This window comes from Sorex fumeus, unplaced genomic scaffold (assembly GCF_029834395.1).
Source record: "Sorex fumeus unplaced genomic scaffold, SorFum_2.1 ptg000110l, whole genome shotgun sequence".
Lineage (NCBI taxonomy): Eukaryota > Metazoa > Chordata > Mammalia > Eulipotyphla > Soricidae > Sorex > Sorex fumeus.
In genome coordinates this window covers 5305001-5321784 of record NW_026606167.1, presented here as the reverse complement: position 1 = coordinate 5321784, position 16784 = coordinate 5305001, and the positions used below count along the sequence as shown (strand labels likewise).

General features: G+C 51.7%; 1 protein-coding gene across 29 annotated transcripts in view; it reads right to left on the bottom strand.

Annotated features, from left to right (window-relative positions):
- Positions 1-16784, bottom strand: part of RBFOX1 (RNA binding fox-1 homolog 1) — a 1027611-nt gene that overhangs the window by 53813 nt on the left and 957014 nt on the right. For 14 of the 29 annotated variants that reach the window (XM_056135038.1, XM_056135030.1, XM_056135037.1 and 11 more), the window contains one exon: positions 3762-3845. The exons of the other annotated variants lie outside the window; for them this stretch is intronic. In XM_056135038.1, coding sequence (XP_055991013.1) covers positions 3762-3845 — 84 coding nt within the window. The remainder of the gene's footprint in view (positions 1-3761; positions 3846-16784) is intronic. 29 annotated transcript variants of the gene reach the window in all.

The following is a 16784-nucleotide window of genomic DNA, read 5'->3' as shown; positions in this document are numbered from 1 at the left end:
TGGGGACTGTCTGGGGTGTGGGGCCAAGACCTCTCCCCTCCCAGTCCCTCCCCTCCTCTCTCTCACCATGCGGAGAGTGCCAGGATTACTGAGCCCGGAAAACAGTGCCCTCCAGGCCGAACTAACCAACAAAACCTCGATTCTGTCTGTTGCTCAAGCCACACCGGGCTGCGCCCTTTCTCTCCCTCTGTCCCGGCATCCTAGAGAACCCTGGTCTGGGGGCTGTAGCTCGGGGGCTCTTCAGGGGAACCCTGCGTCATTAGCCCCGCACTCAGCCGCACTCAGGCGCTTCCCAGCTGGACCGAGGTGACACAACTGCCCCCAGCCCCACCCTGTGACCAGGCCCACGGGCTCAGTTTGCTTGGAACCGTCTTAAAGTTTGAAATCAAGCAGATGAGTGAGTGTCAGAGCAGGAAACTGCCGACCCCTAGATCAAAGAAACGCCTGGACCTGGCCAGGCTGCCTTATGATGCAGTTGGGGCTGGATTTGGGTGTGGATGGACGGTGGAAAGGAGGCTTGGGAGCTGTGGTGGCACAGGGATGGAGGGGAGAGCAGGGTGTCTGCAGGATGGGGCCTGGTCTGTGTTGGGGGCACCCCAGGCTCCTGCTCAGCCAGGGCATGCAGGGAAGAGGCCACACCCACCGCCCCCAGAGGGCCCGGCCAAGCGCCTGCAGGACAGTGGCATGGAGGGCAGAGCCGGGGTGGCGAGGGGCGCCTGGTGCTGGGTGCAGCTGCTGCTTCTGGTGCCACCTAGAGCTGCCCGGGTGCCTCCTCCTGAGTCCCTGGTTTCTCATGGTGATTAATGGGTGGCTCCTTCACTGGTCTCACTGCGCTCCCTCCCCTCCTCTGCAACCCCTCCCCCCTCCTCATTTCCTCTCTTTCTCCTTCTCCCTCCCTCCCTTTTCATCCCTCCTTCCCTCCATCCCTTTCTTTCCTCCCTCATTTTCTCCTTTCTACTCCACTGCTTCCATCTTTCTTTTGTTCCTTCCCTCCCTCCCTCCATCCCTCCCTCCCTCCCTCCTTCCCTCCCTCCCTCCCTCCCCCCTCCCTCCCTCTCCCTCCCTTCCTTCCCTTCCTTCCTTCATTTCTTTCTTTCCTCCCTCCCTTTCTTCCTTTCCCCCTTCCTTCTCTCCTCTCCTTCCTTCCACCCTTTCTTTCCCACCTCTCTCTACTTCTTCCTCTTCTTTCCCTTCATGCTTTCACTTACCCTGACCGCCCCCCCCCCCAGCAGAAGCTGCCAGGAGCCCCCCACCTACATCAGCAAGCAGCTGTGATACAAGGAGGTTGGGGGGCTCTTGAAGCTAGAACACAGGCTGAGGAGGGGGGTGGTCACCCTCTGTCCTGCTCACCAGGACAGGACAGGCCATGCTCCTGGGTCACTGTCCCAGTTGGTACAAGACCACTTGGTGCAGGAAGATGACAAGGCCCAAAACTAAGGCCGGTCTCCCTGTGCCATCAGCGATGTCCTTCTCTGTCCTCAAAGTGTCTCACCCTCAAGATTGAGCGGAAGTTCCCTCCGAGATGACTTGGGGTTCAGCGGGTTGCAGAGCACAGGGCCGGTCTTACCCGGGGTGCACGGGCAGCTATGCCTCTTACCCAACTGCCACAGGGGCTGGGGGGGCGGGGGCTCCAGAACATTCCCCAGACTCTCAGAGCATGCAACTGTTCAGTGGACATGTCACCGGGCAGCCTGCATTTCTTCCCTATTTCCTCCTCATCTGAATTCACAGGACTGGAAGATGAGCTTGTTTGCGGGGGGGAAGTGGGGCCAACACCCCAAACACACGCCAGGCTCAAGCACCATCTACACCATCCCTGGCCCAGCTGCAGGATGCCTGGTTGTCCCCGGCCTCTCTGTCTCCACAGTCACATCTTGAATCGGGACCAGAATCTTCTCTCCTCAGGCCACGATGACAAACATCCATTTTAAGTGCTAACATGACTGTGAGTCAGACTTCCTTCAGCTGCACTCAGACGAGAAGGAACTGACTGATTCTTCTCACCTGCCCCCCAGGGGCACAGCCCTCACAGATGTTGGGGCATCAGGACAGGAAAGGCAGAACTGAAGCAACAAACCAGAGAGAGGTTTCAGCCTCAGTGTCAGCGAAACCCAGAGGGTTCTACCCTCGGACCTGATTGAACATTACTACTGGGTCTGATAGTAACCTTTCGTTTGGTTCAAGTCCTCATGTCATGAAACCCTGCTCCCCTTCCCAAAGTCTGATGCCAAGAAACGGGTGATGGCGTGAAATAAATCCCAGGCCACAATGCCACAAGGAGCAGCTTAGCGTCCTCTCCATTTCCGGAATAGAGCAAACCATTGTTGCCGGGAGTCATAAACCTTCCACCCTGTCATCTGCTCTCTGTTCTCGTCTCTGCTAATTGGGAATCGTGTTAGCAAAGGCACCAGATTTCAGGCATTCCTGAGCCTCAGCGTGGGAGTTTGAGCTTGCTGTTTCGTCCTAGTTGGACTTCAAGTTAATACATATGCAAACCGACCAGCAATGAGGATCCAAGGAAAAAGGTTCGGGTAGCTTGGTGGGTGTGGCATAAATCCTTAGTTCTTGGCACAAGGGGACAAAGAAGAAGAAGAAGGACAACAACAACAAGAACCCAACGCAGGTTCATTATATGGGAAAGGCTCCCTCTTAAACTCTATCCAGCATGAATCAAAGTGAAAAATCTGGTATCACTGCAACGAAAATTGGATTTAGCTCATAAGCTAAAAATGACTTTCTCTCCAAGAAAACAGGGCAAGCTCTTCAGGAGCAAATACCAATTGTGCATCTTGTTGACAATTCCACAGTCTCTGCCCACCCACTCCCAACCTTCAGCTAGACTGATGCTAGAGCCCCCGGGGAGGAGGGCGTAACAGAGAAGCCCCTCTCTGCTCTAGGTCAAGGCGCCCAGGGAGAAGGGACTTGGGGGTAGAACAACAGACCCCACCGTGAAGAGCTTGGGTTCAAGGCCAATCAGCCATTGTCTCCAAGGGGAAGATGTGAGGGTGTATTCACCAGCGAAGTGGGCTATTGACCCAACTGTCACTGGCTTCCTGCTTGTCTCCCCTTCAAAGACACCCCACCCTGGCCCTTCTCCTATGGGATCTCTGTGTTTCTAGTGACAGACTCGCGAGTTTCCTGCCTTCCCCCCGACCCCACCTCTCTTTTATGAAGATGGTGCTTACCTTGGAAAATAAACACAAATGAGATCATCGCACCAGCCGGGAAATCCCAAGAGAAGACACACAAAACCAGTGGAAAATACTTGAGGGTTATAAGCTGCATATTACAGTTTTAGAGCTCGGGGAGAAATGGAAGAGGAACAGATGCAAAGCCCGACAGGGGGCCAGGTTCTGCATCAAAGCCATAAAAATATACAACCGCTTTAATGGGCAATTATTCTTTGCATTTGGGCGCTGGGTAGAATTTGCATGAGGTTGCCAGATGCCCTGCAAAAGGTGTGCGGTCAGAATACAGGGTCTCTCTCTCTCTCTCTCTCTCTCTCTCTCTCTCTCTCGCTCTCTCTCTCTCTCGCTCTCTCTCTCTCTCCTTTCTCTCTCCCCTCTCTCTCTGCTGAGTCTTCCTCTCCCTTTGATTCCCACCATCACCCCTACCTCCCCCGCCCCCACCACACACACACACACACACACACACACACACACACACACACACGGAGTTTGAATATCGGAAGGCAAAGAGTCATGCTTATTTAGGGATGGGATTGCTCTGCAGGAAATTCAGAGGAGGAAAGAGACACTTACACAATTCTGGGGGTGCAGGAACGCTTTCAACAGCAGGTTCGTGGTGCTGCAGAATTCCCCTTGGGGGAACACCCGTTCCATGCGCTGGACCATAAATTAAGAAGTGGTATATAATAGGTAACATACCAAGGTGAAATGAACAGCCAGCTAGAACTCAGAGGCAGAGCTGAGTGTGATCTACACCCCGGCAATGAGTCCCGCAAACAAAGAAAAAAAAAAAAAAGAAAAGAAAACCCCCAACACAAGGGATTCTTTTTTTTTTTCCCAAATGACAAAAATGTTTGCTTTTTTTCCCCCCCGGAAATGAATCTCATAAAAGATACATCACATTGATTGATGACACCATTAGGTCACTATCTTTAAATGACATTAAATGGAACGCTGATTTTGATGGAGTATATTTAGTTTTAGGTCAAAACAAAAATGAAAAGACTTTCAGGATTTAAAAAAAAACAATTTGGAAAATTCAAGGCTTGTGTGTGGGGGTGGCGTTGGGGGGGGGAAGAAAAAGACTGAGGGGTTCTATTCAGTCATCTGCCAAATTAAAAACAAAATGAAACCCAAACCCAAAATGGCCTCTTCATTTGTGGGATTCTCAGAGTCGCCTAAGTCGCATTAATCCCTGAGACACACATTTGGGATCAGTTCCTGCTTCCTTTAAAAATGCACGTTGATATTAAATACTGCTGTTTAGAAGCAAATGAATCTACATTTTTGGACAAACAGTTTCTTATAGGACAACCTCATTTGAAATGCATTGAATAGGAAAACAAAAATTTCTAATTAATGTACAAGTCTAATCACCATTCTCCACATGGAAGAGTAATTTTTCACTGTTCATTTGCTCGGTTTAATCTCAAAACTGACATAACACAAGCGCAATGTCCTATAAATCTCCACTCATTTGTTTCTTTAATATTCATATTCCATTGAACTGCAGTTTCTTGTTGCTGCAGACTATTACAACTTGCAAAAGTGTCGATAAAAATATTATGAAAGGCAAGATGTGTTTCTTCCCGGCTGTGCAAGCCATTTATGTCGGGCAGAGACAATAAATGGCTCGTGGCTGTTCCCCCCCAGCCTGCTGCTTGGTGGGTGATTAGTGATTAATTACCTGGCAGCAAATTGACATGGCACCAGGAAATTGACACAGCCCTGATTAATTAACTTTTTATGGGCGGTAGTTACTCACAAAACATTGCGCACCATAATTGAATCTCTTTACATAACGTCATGGTACAAAAGTTTTAGTCAAATCCAAATTAGCCAGAAGTTTCCAGGCTGTTCCAGGTCTGATTAGGATATGTTGAAAGGATTGGCAAGGACTTGAACTTGGGGAGAAATGTACGTTTCGGGGGGGGGGGCGGTGGAGGGTGATAATGACATTCTAGTGGCCTGATGGGCTGCGACGGGTCTAGGGCCCTGGCTCTCTCTGGCCCTGAGCCCTGCCTCCTTGCAGTCACACCTGGAGGCTACTTCTGGGGTGCTCCTGGGGATTCTCCTTCCTTGGCCAGGTCCTTCAGGGGTGCACTGTGCTCCCATCTTAGCCCCATCTCCTCCTGGCCAGGCTTGTCCTCGACACATCAGCCTCTACGCTTCCTGTCCACTGGAGGCAGCTGGGTGACACAGCTGGAAGCTCTCTCTCTCTCTCTCTCTCTCTCTCTCTCTCTCTCTCTCTCTCTCTCTCTCTCTCTCTCTCTCCCTCTTCCTCTCTCTCTCTCTCCCCCTCACCCCCAGCCCAGATACTGAGATGCCAGAGAGCCACAGAGGAAGGTCTGGGAAGCTTGTCCCAAGAGGTTCACAGCTCTCCCTGGAGACATCCTGGTGACTAAATCTGGTGCTAATACTGTCTTAGCACCAAATGACTGCCTAGTTTGAGGCAATGCAGAAAATCTTGATTTCACAATAAGATAGACTCTGCACCCCACAGAGGTTCAGTGACAGCGGGGGTGGAGGGACAGCGGGTGGGACTTGTAAGGAGGAAACTCTGGCCTTAGAGAAACTCTGGTTGGTGGGGATTTTTTAGGGAAAAGGATCCCAAAAAATGCAAGCGTGAGATCTAACCCATTGGGCAAAACCCATTCTGTGGGGGAGGCCCTTCTGCCGTGTGGAAGAGAGCGAGCGGGGCTGGAGGGGTGTACGGTGGGTGGCAAGGGTGCTGGCCTTGCATGGGGCCAACCTGAGCTCATCTCCCACATCCCGTAGAATCCCCCGAGCCCTGCCAAGGTGTGAGCTGGCAAATGAAAGAAACACGGGCTTGTTATTCATGTTTGCTACTCAGCAGATTCAAAGATAATACACCAACTTATAAAAGAGAAGTTGGTACGGTAGTTTCCCAGGAGGTGGAATTGGGAGTGATTGATGGTTTTTTTTAACATTCCTTTCCTGGTCTTTATTCTGGCTAGAGCGTCTCTCAGAGAGGCAGTCACCAGCCTTCTTTGGGTCTGCCAGTTGAGGGTCTTACCAGGCCTTAGTTCCTGTATCTGCAAACTTTTTGCAGCCTTGGGACTCTTGGTGTTTTTATTTCCCACGAAATTCCATTGCATGGAGGCCCTTCCCTATCTAGCTGCCTATATCACTGGCATCCCATATGCACCACCATATGCATCATCCCTGAGCACCACCAGGAGGAATTCCTGAGCCCAGAGCCAGAAGTAACCCCTGAGAACACCTAGGTGTGACCCAAAAAAAAAAACAAAAATGCACAGCAAAGTCTGGCAAGCTACCCGTGACGTATTCGATGGGCCAAACACAGAAACAACAAGTCTCAAAATGGAGACGTTACTGGGCCTGCTCGAGCAAATCGATGAACAACGGGAGGACGGTGACAGTGTTAAAAGCTCAAAGACCAGCCAGAGCTGATGCTCCACTGGCCTGGGGAGGAAGGGAGGGAAGGGCAATGTGAGGGAAAGTTCAATGTCCTCCAGCAAGAGAACCAGGATGAAGGTGTCTCAAGTAAGCTTTGGGGGAAGCTTTCTGCCTCCCTACTCCCAACTCCTCTGGAGGGTCTTGGACCCCCACCCCCACCCCAGCATACTTACTGCCAAAGCCTTGAGTCCCTGACAACTAAACGTGACTAGGACTTTTCTCCAGGATTTGAAGAAGCTCATCATATATGGTGGGAATTCTGCATCCCCCTCCCACCGCCGGCCTGTACATCACTGTTTGGTGAGAATGTTTCCAACAGTTCCCTTATACTCACAACATGGTAAGAAATAAACCTCTTCTTTGGGAAAGGGAAAAAATCGGAGTCACAGGGCTGGAGCGATAGCACAGTGGTAGGGCGTTTGCCTTGCACGCAGCCAACATGGCCGACCCGAGTTCGATTCCTCCGCCCCTCTCGGAGAGCCCGGCAAGCTACCGAGAGTATCTCGCCCGCGCGGCAGAGCCTGGCAAGCCACCCGTGATGTATTCGATATGCCAGACACAGTAACAACAAAGTCTCCAATGGAGACGTTACTGGGCCCGCTCGAGCAAATCGATGAACAACGGGAGGGCCTTTTTTTTACCTTTACATTGAGAGAGGAGGAAAAGAAGACCCAAATGTAATGAAAACACAGGGATGGATTCAGAGCAATGAAGTGACCGGCCCCAAGCAGAATGTTTTTCTGACTGAAGAACATAAAAATAAAATCTTGGGGACCTGAGAGATAGTAAGAGTGGAAAAACACTTGCCTTCCCCTACAAGGTCTCCTGGGCCCCCCCCAGAAGTGATCCCTGAGCACAGAGCCAGGAGGAAGCCTGCCAGATGGGGCTCAAAAATTGGGAGAAAAATCTAAAAGGCCCCCACCAAACCCACAGGACGAGCCTCATGCCAGTGTGCATTCTTCATCATCCAAGCCTTGGCCATCCTGGAGGAGGACGGCAGGCGGGGCTCTTCACTAGCCGCCACGTGTCCTGGTTTCTTTGCCACGCTAGCCATGCCCTCCCCTCTCGGGCACTCAGGGTGGGACTGAGGCAGCACAGACGACACAGGCGGGACATGCAGCCTAACTTGCTGCTCTCTGGGTCTGTCTGAGAACCCCCGGCCCCAGATAGAATTTCTCTAATGTCTTATCCTGCAAAATGAGAGCAGATCTCTGTCTCAGAGTGTTTAACGCAGCCAGGGGCCAAGGTGGGCGACAGAGAAAGCCCTGCCCGGAAGGCAGGTCCTGCTCTGGGAACAGAGGGATGTGCTATCACCCGGTGCTGGACATAGCTTGACCAGCTCAGTTTCTCTGGCCTCCCCAGCAGCTAGGAGCAAACAGAAAGCTAACAGTCAAACGCATAATGACTTTATCAGGGCATCAGCACAGGCAAGTAGCTATGGTTGAATCATTGCTGAATGATTCGCTAGCAGTGACCTCTGAGCACAGAGCCAGGAGTAAGTCCTGAGCAACACTGGCATGCATTCCCAGCGTTCCCCCGGGCTGCAGGGGTCTGGGGCCCCAGGCAAGTGATAAACGCTTTGCCCTCGATTCCTGACGATGAACCGGGCAAGGCCACAGTCATTTACACAGGAAGCTGGACAGACAAATTCAAAGCCGACCGGAAGGGGGTCCCCGCACACACGGACCCGAGGGTGGCCAGGCCAGAGACGAGCCTGTCTCGGGACTCACCAGACCTGACCCCTGCAGTGACCACTTTGGTCAGGCGTCCAGCCCCGGGGCTCGCCCCAGACACACACTTGGTGCCCAGAGAAGGGCTGGTGTGCACGAGCCCGCCAGGACTCTGAGACCCCCACCAAGGCAGGGGCACTCGGACCTGCCACTCCTTCTCCCACTTCCCCAAATGTGTTTTAGGTTCCTGCGGGACCCTGGAGGCTGGTGGTGTTTGCAAGTGCACCCTGAGAAATAGCTCCATGCTCATTTCTCAGCAAAACAGACCCAAACCCCATAACGAAAGCATGCAAGCAAATGTCAGAGCACCACGGGGACGTGCAAAGGAAAGCCAGGGGATCTGGGGTGTGGGGGTGTGCGCTCTGGCGCTCAGTACCCTGCGGGGGGACCCCCCTCCCAGGCCACGCATTGGTCGCATCCATGACAGCACGAGGAGAGACGCTGTAGCACTGGGGTCCTCCCTGGGGAAGCCTCAATCCTAGGCTGCTTTCTGTGTTCAGAGGGAGGCGCTCAGCATCCTTCCTCTGTGCCTCAAGAGGGCGGGGGCTGGGGGGGGAGGAGTTTGCATTTGGAGGGAAATCAGGCAGGGAAGCAGGAGGGGAGGTGAGAGGTCGGGACTAGGGGCCCTGAGAACCCTGATCCCAGCACTTGGATTATTCTCACTGGATATTCTTTTTTTTTATTAAAAAATTTTTTTAATAGTGAGACATCATGAGGTACAGTTGCAGACTTACACTTTTTTTGTGCTTGGGTTTCCATTATACAATGATCAAATACCATCCCTCCACCATCACTGGATATTCTTAGCTCCTGCCTAAGTGCTCATCCCCAGCTCTGAACACTTGCGAGTCTGCCTCAAGGAGCAAACTCAGGTCCCCAACCCGACCCCGAGAAAGATGCATCTGCTTCCCTGCAGACCCTGGGGGGAAACCCTGACCCTGGCCGCACGCCGGCCAGTGCCAGGAGTCAGTGGGCCCCAGGGCCACCCCTCCTCCCCCAGTTATATTCCAGGGAATCTGAGCGAAGCTTCTCTTTAACCCTCGCAAATTTCACGCCCTTGCAGGGGAGTCTGTGATCATTTGAGGAAGGAAATGAAAAGGGTGTTTAAAACGGAACAGGGGACTGCATGGTATCAAAGGGGTAAACCCCAGGCCCCAGGTTAAAGAACTAAAGCAAAGGAATGAGAGAAATCAAGGGAGGAGGAAGTCATGGGGCTGGTGGCGGTGTGGTATATTATAGCTAACCCCAAAGGACAGCAGCCTGGGGGTGGGGGGAGGGAATCAGGGGACACTGGTGTTAGGGTTGGTGTTGAACACCATTTTGCTACTTTTCAATTTTGGATCACCCCCTGTGTTGCTCAGGACTTACTCCTGGCTCTGTGCTCAGAGGTCACTCCAAGCAGGGCCGTGGAACCAGACAGGGCGGGGATGGAACTTGGGCTGGCCACTGGCCTATCGCTCTGACCCCTGGTACTGGGACACTGTATGCTTAAAACTCAACTATGGATGAATTTGTAAAAGCAGGGTACTTGAATTTAAAAAATAAAAATCCAGCTCTCTGGGTGAGCTTCTCCACTCCAGGGGAGTTGGCTTGCCTTGACCCCAGGCAGGTGGAAGGGCAGCGTGGCAAGGCCACGCAGGCTGGTCTTCCGCTGGACACGTGCGCATTAAACATCCTATCTGTGAATGCTATCACAGGACTGGGGGTGTCCAGGGAATTCCCCCGGAACCACTGCCTTGCTGCCTCTCTGAAGCCGCTCACCTCCGCCTTGTTCTCTGGCTATACATGCCCCGGAAATCCCAGGGCAAGAGAGTTTATTGTTTTAATATCTGTCTGACACCAAGCCGAGCAGCCTCCAGCGACTTCTTATCTGTCATATGTATTTCTGTGAAAGAAATATCAAGACAAATAAGATGTTTGGGGGCACACCGCGGGATGGGAGCTTTTGCAATCTGCAGGCTCTTGCCGCCGTGAGACCCCTGTGTGAACGGAGAGGCACGCGAGCTTCTGCATTGAGATTAATAACCAAAGCGTCGGGAGAGCCAAGCTGGCCTCATTGCCAATGAGGAGGCTGTGGATTTGCAGAGTCTTTTTTTCCCCCCTTTGAAACAATGGAGGATGTTCAGTGTGTGTGTGTGTGTGTGTATGTGTGTGTGTGTGTGTGTAAAATTTTCCCTAAAATTCTTCTAGGCCAGCCATTTGGGAGAACTAAGACTTGATTAGCAGTCCAGTCCAAAATCACGAGGTGAGAAGGAGTTAACCCAGCTAGGAAGGTCTTGGGGGTGGCAGATGCCAAAGAACCAATTGTGGAGTGTGTGTGTGTGTGTGTGTGTGTGTGTGTGTGTGTGTGTGTGTTTAAAAATGCCCTGCCACAGAGGCAGGGTAGGATGGGGGATATGGGGGGAGGTGGGAGGGATACTGGGATCCGTGGTGGTGGGAAATGGGCACTGGTGGAGGGATGGGTATTTCATCATTGTATAATTGAAACCCAAGCACAAAAATGTGTAAGTCTACAACTGTACCTCATGATGTCTCACTAATAAAAATTTAAAAAAAATTTCCCTGAAATTCTTATACCAATAGGAAGGATAAAGACTCCGATTAGCAGTCCAGTCCAAATCACGAGGTAAGCAAGGAGTTAACCCAGCTAGGAAGGTCTCAGGGATGCCAAAGGACCAATTGTGGAGTGGGGTTGAGGGGGGGGAATCAATGTTCTCCTGAGAGGTGGTTCAAATCTTCTGCTCTGAGGCAGAGAGTCCTTCCATGCACACAGAGCCCAACCTGACCCCGATGTGACGCCCACCCACCCCCACCCCGAGACCCTTCCTATGAAACCCTACAGGTTCTGCTGGAGACCAACATGATGCTGATCTCAGGAGGTTGAGGTTAAGGGAGAGAGCGCAGGGGGTGGGTGAAGAATAACATGTGTGCTTCAGACCAGCAGATGTTGCTCTTATCATTATTCATAAACTCTAGGGTCAGAATGAGGGCGCCCCCCTCCGCCACTCCCTTTGGGCACATTCATTAAGAGGTAGCACCAAACCCAGTAGCCAATACATCCCATTTTAATACACCTTTTAAAAAAATGTAAAATCGCCCTTTCCAAGAATATATGATAAACAGGCTCTAAATGAAAAAGCAGCGAGTCTATACTCAGTCCTATTCAATCCAGAGACCAATAAATAAATAAAGGAAAAGAGAAAAGAACAATTAATAAGACTTATTCTGGCTTTGGGGGGAATTTTGATATTTTGTTCATAGGACTCCTCCCCTGCCCCCCCCCACAAATGCAGAGTATTTAAAAAGCACATTGACATTTTATTCATGAGGATTCTGTGTCTGTGGGAGCCTCTTTAAGTCTGCCCGAGGTGAGTTTCTTCCTGGCTCACACTGGCACCTGGTTATTATTCTGGGAAGCCATAACCTCCAGGAAATATCGACAAAGCCATGTCCAGGGTAGCCCGGAAGCCCGGGTCCCTGGAAAGAGACCCAGAGGAGACTAGTTCTCGGGGCTGAATGTGGTCTGTTCACTGAGCTCAGTGTCGGGGCCTTCAGTGTGCTGGGCAGAAGAAAGGAAAGTCATAAATTAGTGCAGACTGTTACTTTAATTACAGAAACCCAGGGAACTTCTATCCCTGACCTGAAAGTCGAACCATGCAGCTCTGATTTATGTTTGTTTCTGTCACTTAAATCATTGTTTTATGAATTCTACACAACGGCGTCCATAAAATCCGCGATCAATATATCAATTAAAAATGTGCCACTTACCACTTGCCCTTGAGCTTCATACAAGTGAATAAAGAAGATGAGTTTGCATTCGGGTAACACTGAAATTCCTGAGCATTTGCCAGGGGGAAGAGGAGGGGCCGTGGAGAGGGAGGGGGCTCCCTTACCTCCTTCCATCATGTCCTGGACTCAGAGGTGAAGGTTTCAGGGTTTCAGGGTCACAGAAAATGCTCTGGGTTGCTTCCGCATAAGAGCTATGGCTCGGGTAAGTGTGTGTGCAATGCCCTAACTGTGCTGATTCACCAAACACTGCTGCAGAAAACGCTCTCCTTGCCCATGGCAAGGAAACTTGGCATCCCTGTGCTCAGGGCCTTGCCCTGGACTAATATGACTCCCTCTCCAAAATTCAGACGTGGAGGCCTTCACTTCCACCAAAGTGATAGTATTGGGACCTGGGCATTTGGAGAAATATCCTAGTTAGAGTCATACTGGGATGGGTGGAAGCTTATCAGGGGACTAATGTCCTCTAAGAAGAGATTCCAGAAAACTGTCATGGAAAAAGAGGTAGAGGGACCACCCAGGAGCCCCGAGGATGAGGCCAAGGAGGAATCTTCCAGAATGGCAGCCTGACCTCAGTCCCGAGCCCAGAGGAAACACTAGGCGGGTGTGTCAACCGCAGAATCCAAGGTGACAAGCAGAAGGTGTCAGATGGGACAGGCCCAGGGATGAAGTTCGTGGGCCATTGCCAGGATCAACAAAACTGAATCTGTGCTGACCAGATTATTCTGGACTCAGAAATGGCCCATGGAGCTGGTGACCAAAGCAGAGAGAAGCAGGGCCGTTTGTCCGATATTTGCAGCTTGGCGTAGCAGGCCGGTGAAGGCCAGGGGCCCAAACAGGAGGTTGTGGGTTCCCTCAGTGCCAGGTATGGGTTCCTCTGCCCGCCCCACCACCACCACCACCACCACACACACAGAAGCAGCTCTCAAGGTGAATGAAAATGGACCAAGACAGGCTCAGAAGATGGAAGGGCAGGTGTGGTGGGACGTCCCCTGGCATGGTCAGAAGAACACGTCTCCTGAGAGAACAGGCCACGGCAGCAGGGCCCAGAGGCACCTGCCTGAGCCAGTCCACAGGCAAAAATCAAGAAGCACCATGGGCAGGTGCTGGCAGGGAGGTGGAAAGGGAGCCAGCCAACCCAGGCCTGGGACTGTGGATGCTTGGGTGTACCAGAAAGTGGGTGCTGCAGCCACTGGGAGTTGGAGGTTGTGCACAGAAGAAGTGGAGGAAGAGAGCGACTATCTAGACAGGCATCAATAGTGCAGGGAGAGCCCGAATGCACCCAAAGGCTCACACAGGGATGATGCAAGAGAACAACGGGATGGTGCAGAATGGGAGATGATGAGGTGTGGGCATGATACCAACGTGGGCACCGTCCTGGGTGTGCAAACCACCAACCCCACCTCCCACTCTTGGGTATGGGCATGACCTTTTGAGCATGGTTAAGGAGAAAACCTAGAATCCTAAGGCACTGATTCGGAATCTTGCAAAGATTTGTGTCTTTGGAGAAAAAAGGAGTTCTGGTGGCCCAGTTCTTCCCTCCATGGCCTTGTGTTGTGTAGGTGTGTGCCTGTGTGTGTATGTGTGAGTGTCCATTTGTGCATGTATGTGTAGGAGTGTGGGTGCACACATAAATGTGTGCCGATGTCAGTGTGTGCATACATCCCTGACGATCGTGAACACATGTTCCTTGAAGCCATTTAAAATGTATTCAGGAATTCGGAAAGGCACAAAAACAAAGCTGATTCCATTGACCTGGTTCCTGCTTCTGGAAGCATCTATTGTCAATGAGGCTGACAGAGGGTTTTCCCACGCCTGGATGCCAAGGATACCTCTTGGCATTCAACTAATGCGAGTAGAAGTTGTATTTTAATTTGAAGGAGGGCAGGGGCTGTGTTCTTGACCTTCCTCTTTCTGCCGGGAGTTATTTTTGATGTCAAGCATTCACGGTATGCAAACAGAGCTGATAATAACCCACCAGATGCTCCTCTGGGCCTGAGGGTGCCTGTGTCCAGCGTGGTGGGCAGTGAGTGTGGCTTTCCCACCAGCCCGGCCTTACCCCAGCAGTGTGAGGTGGGGCAGGGGAACAGCGTCCCTCAGAGCAAGGAACTAATGCTGTTTAAACATTCACACAGTGCTGCTCCACAGGGAACCCGGTGGATCTCGGTTCATCTTTTAAGACAAAAACATCCGAATTCACTGTTTTGTGTTTGGCATGAGAAGAGCCTTGACTGACTGCCTGGAGCTTTGCCCTGGATTCTTTTAAGTTTCTGGAAAGTACCCCATCATATACGCGGGAACGGAGGGGCTCCTTAGGACATCGGAGAGGGTGTCTGATGTCTGGTACAGCGTGAACCCTGATCAAGCTGGGGAATGTGGAGGATGAGCAGAAGGTGTCAGATGGGACAGGCCCAGGGATGAAGTGATACTGACAGCACTGAGTGACAGATCTCTCACTCTGATCACGCCCTGGGTCCTATTAGTGGGATAAGTCACTTAGAGGGAAGGGTCACTTATGGGGGGGACATTATGCAAAAGATGCATCTTTAGGGGGCTGGAGCAATAGTACAGTGGGCAGGGCATTTGCTTTGCACGCGGCCGACCTGGGTTCGATTCCAAGCATCCATATGGTCCCCCGAGCACCTCCAGGAGTAATTTCTGAGTGCAAATCCAGGAGGTAACCCCTGTGCATTGCTGGATATGACCACCCCCCTGAAAAAAAAGGTATATCTTTAGCAAACCAGCTACCTTCCAGAGCAATTATTTTTTAACACAGACTCATCTTGTTCGGGGTTCCTTCACAAACTACCTCCCTGACTGCCAGGAAGGGTGTTATTTACTCATGACGAACAATCCGCCTTGGCAGAGGGACAGGGAAAGTTATGCCATCCAAAGCCCAAAGAAGAGAGAGCCACGGCAACAGCCCATAGAAGGCAAGGTGTTAGGGTAGAGGCCGGTCAGCCCCTAAGGTCCCCAGTGGGAAAGCTTGACCAAGACACCCTGCATCCAGGAGCACAGCGGCCAGATGCAAACAGGAAACAGCATTTTCAGTTCAAGCAAAGGAGGGCCCATGAAGGGTCGCTGAGGAGACAGAGATCTCGGCTTTGGAGTCCAAGTCCAGGTGGGAACCATGGCCATGGGGTCTGCATGGTCTGGAGATCCACTAGAGGAACTTACGGACCTTTCTCTCTCTCTCTCTCTCTCTCTCTCTCTCTCTCTCACACACACACACACACACACTACACACACTCACACACACACATGTACTCACACACATGCACTCACGTACACACACTCACACACACATGCACGGAAACACACATGCAGTCACACACACACACTCACACTCACACACGAACGCACACACACTCACGCACTCACACTCACACACATGCACGCACACACACGCAGTCACACACTCACATTCACTCCCACACACAAATGCACACACGCACTCACACACTCTCACACACATTCACTCTCACACATACACATAAACCCATTCATTCACATACTCACACACATACACACTTGCATATTCACTCTCACACACATACAAGCACGCACACACTCCCACACATCTGTATGTGTGCTTAAAAAAAAAATCACCCTTTCTCAGCTAGTTATATTGTTTCCACAAAATGAGGGGTTGGGTAGGAAATCGGACTGTAGAGAGGGCTCTTATCTTGCCCGCTGACCCAGGTTCAATCCCCGGTGCCCCTTAGGGTCCCCTGAGCACTGCCGGGAGTGACCCCTGAGTTCAGAGCCAAGAGTAAGCTCTGATCACACATGGGTGTCGCCCTCCACCGTCCCCCCCAAAAAAAACAACCCCAGAGGCATGATGCAATATTTGAAGAGCCCCATCCCTGGGCTGAGGAGGCCTAAGAGAGGGTTCCCCGCTGACTCACACATGCTCTGCTAAGACATGGCTGGGCTTGGGGGTGAAGCACAGGCCCATCCTCTGTGATGAGGTCCTGTGCTCAGGTGTCAACTCCATGCCTGGGCCTTCCCACCGACTGGCCACCACCTGGACCAGCCTCTGGTAACTACAACCTCAAGAAAAGTCACTACCAGGGTGGAGAGACAGGCCAGCAGGGAAGGCGCTGGCCTTGCACCCAGCCAGCCCTGGTTCCATCCCTGGCACTGCACAGGGTCCCCTGAGCCCCACGGGGAGCCATCCCTGAGCACTGCCAGGTACGACCCAGACATTTGAAAAGGAAAGTGAAAGAAAGTCACCACTGCATTTGGGAGGGGGAAGGAGGTGCCAGGAGGATCCAACCAGCTGTCCTCCCAATGCCCCCCACACCACAACATGGGGGTCTCAGGGCCACACACGTGGCGCGGAGGCCCAGACCTCAGTGAGCTCACTGTCAGCTGTCCCATAAGATGCTCATTCTAACAAACAAGTCTGGGTTCTGCTTTGCTATGGGCTGGGAAGCGAAGCTATTGTTTTCTCTAACACGATGCTACAGAAGGACATTCATTATCTCTTAATATTTTTGAAAACTTGTTCTCGGCCCACTTCTTGAAAATGGGGAGGGGTGAATCTATGAAAAGACAACACCACGGAAGTTGTGAGCCTATTAGCATATTTCCCTGATGCTCCATGAAGGGCCAAGCAGGGAAATCGCAGGATGGA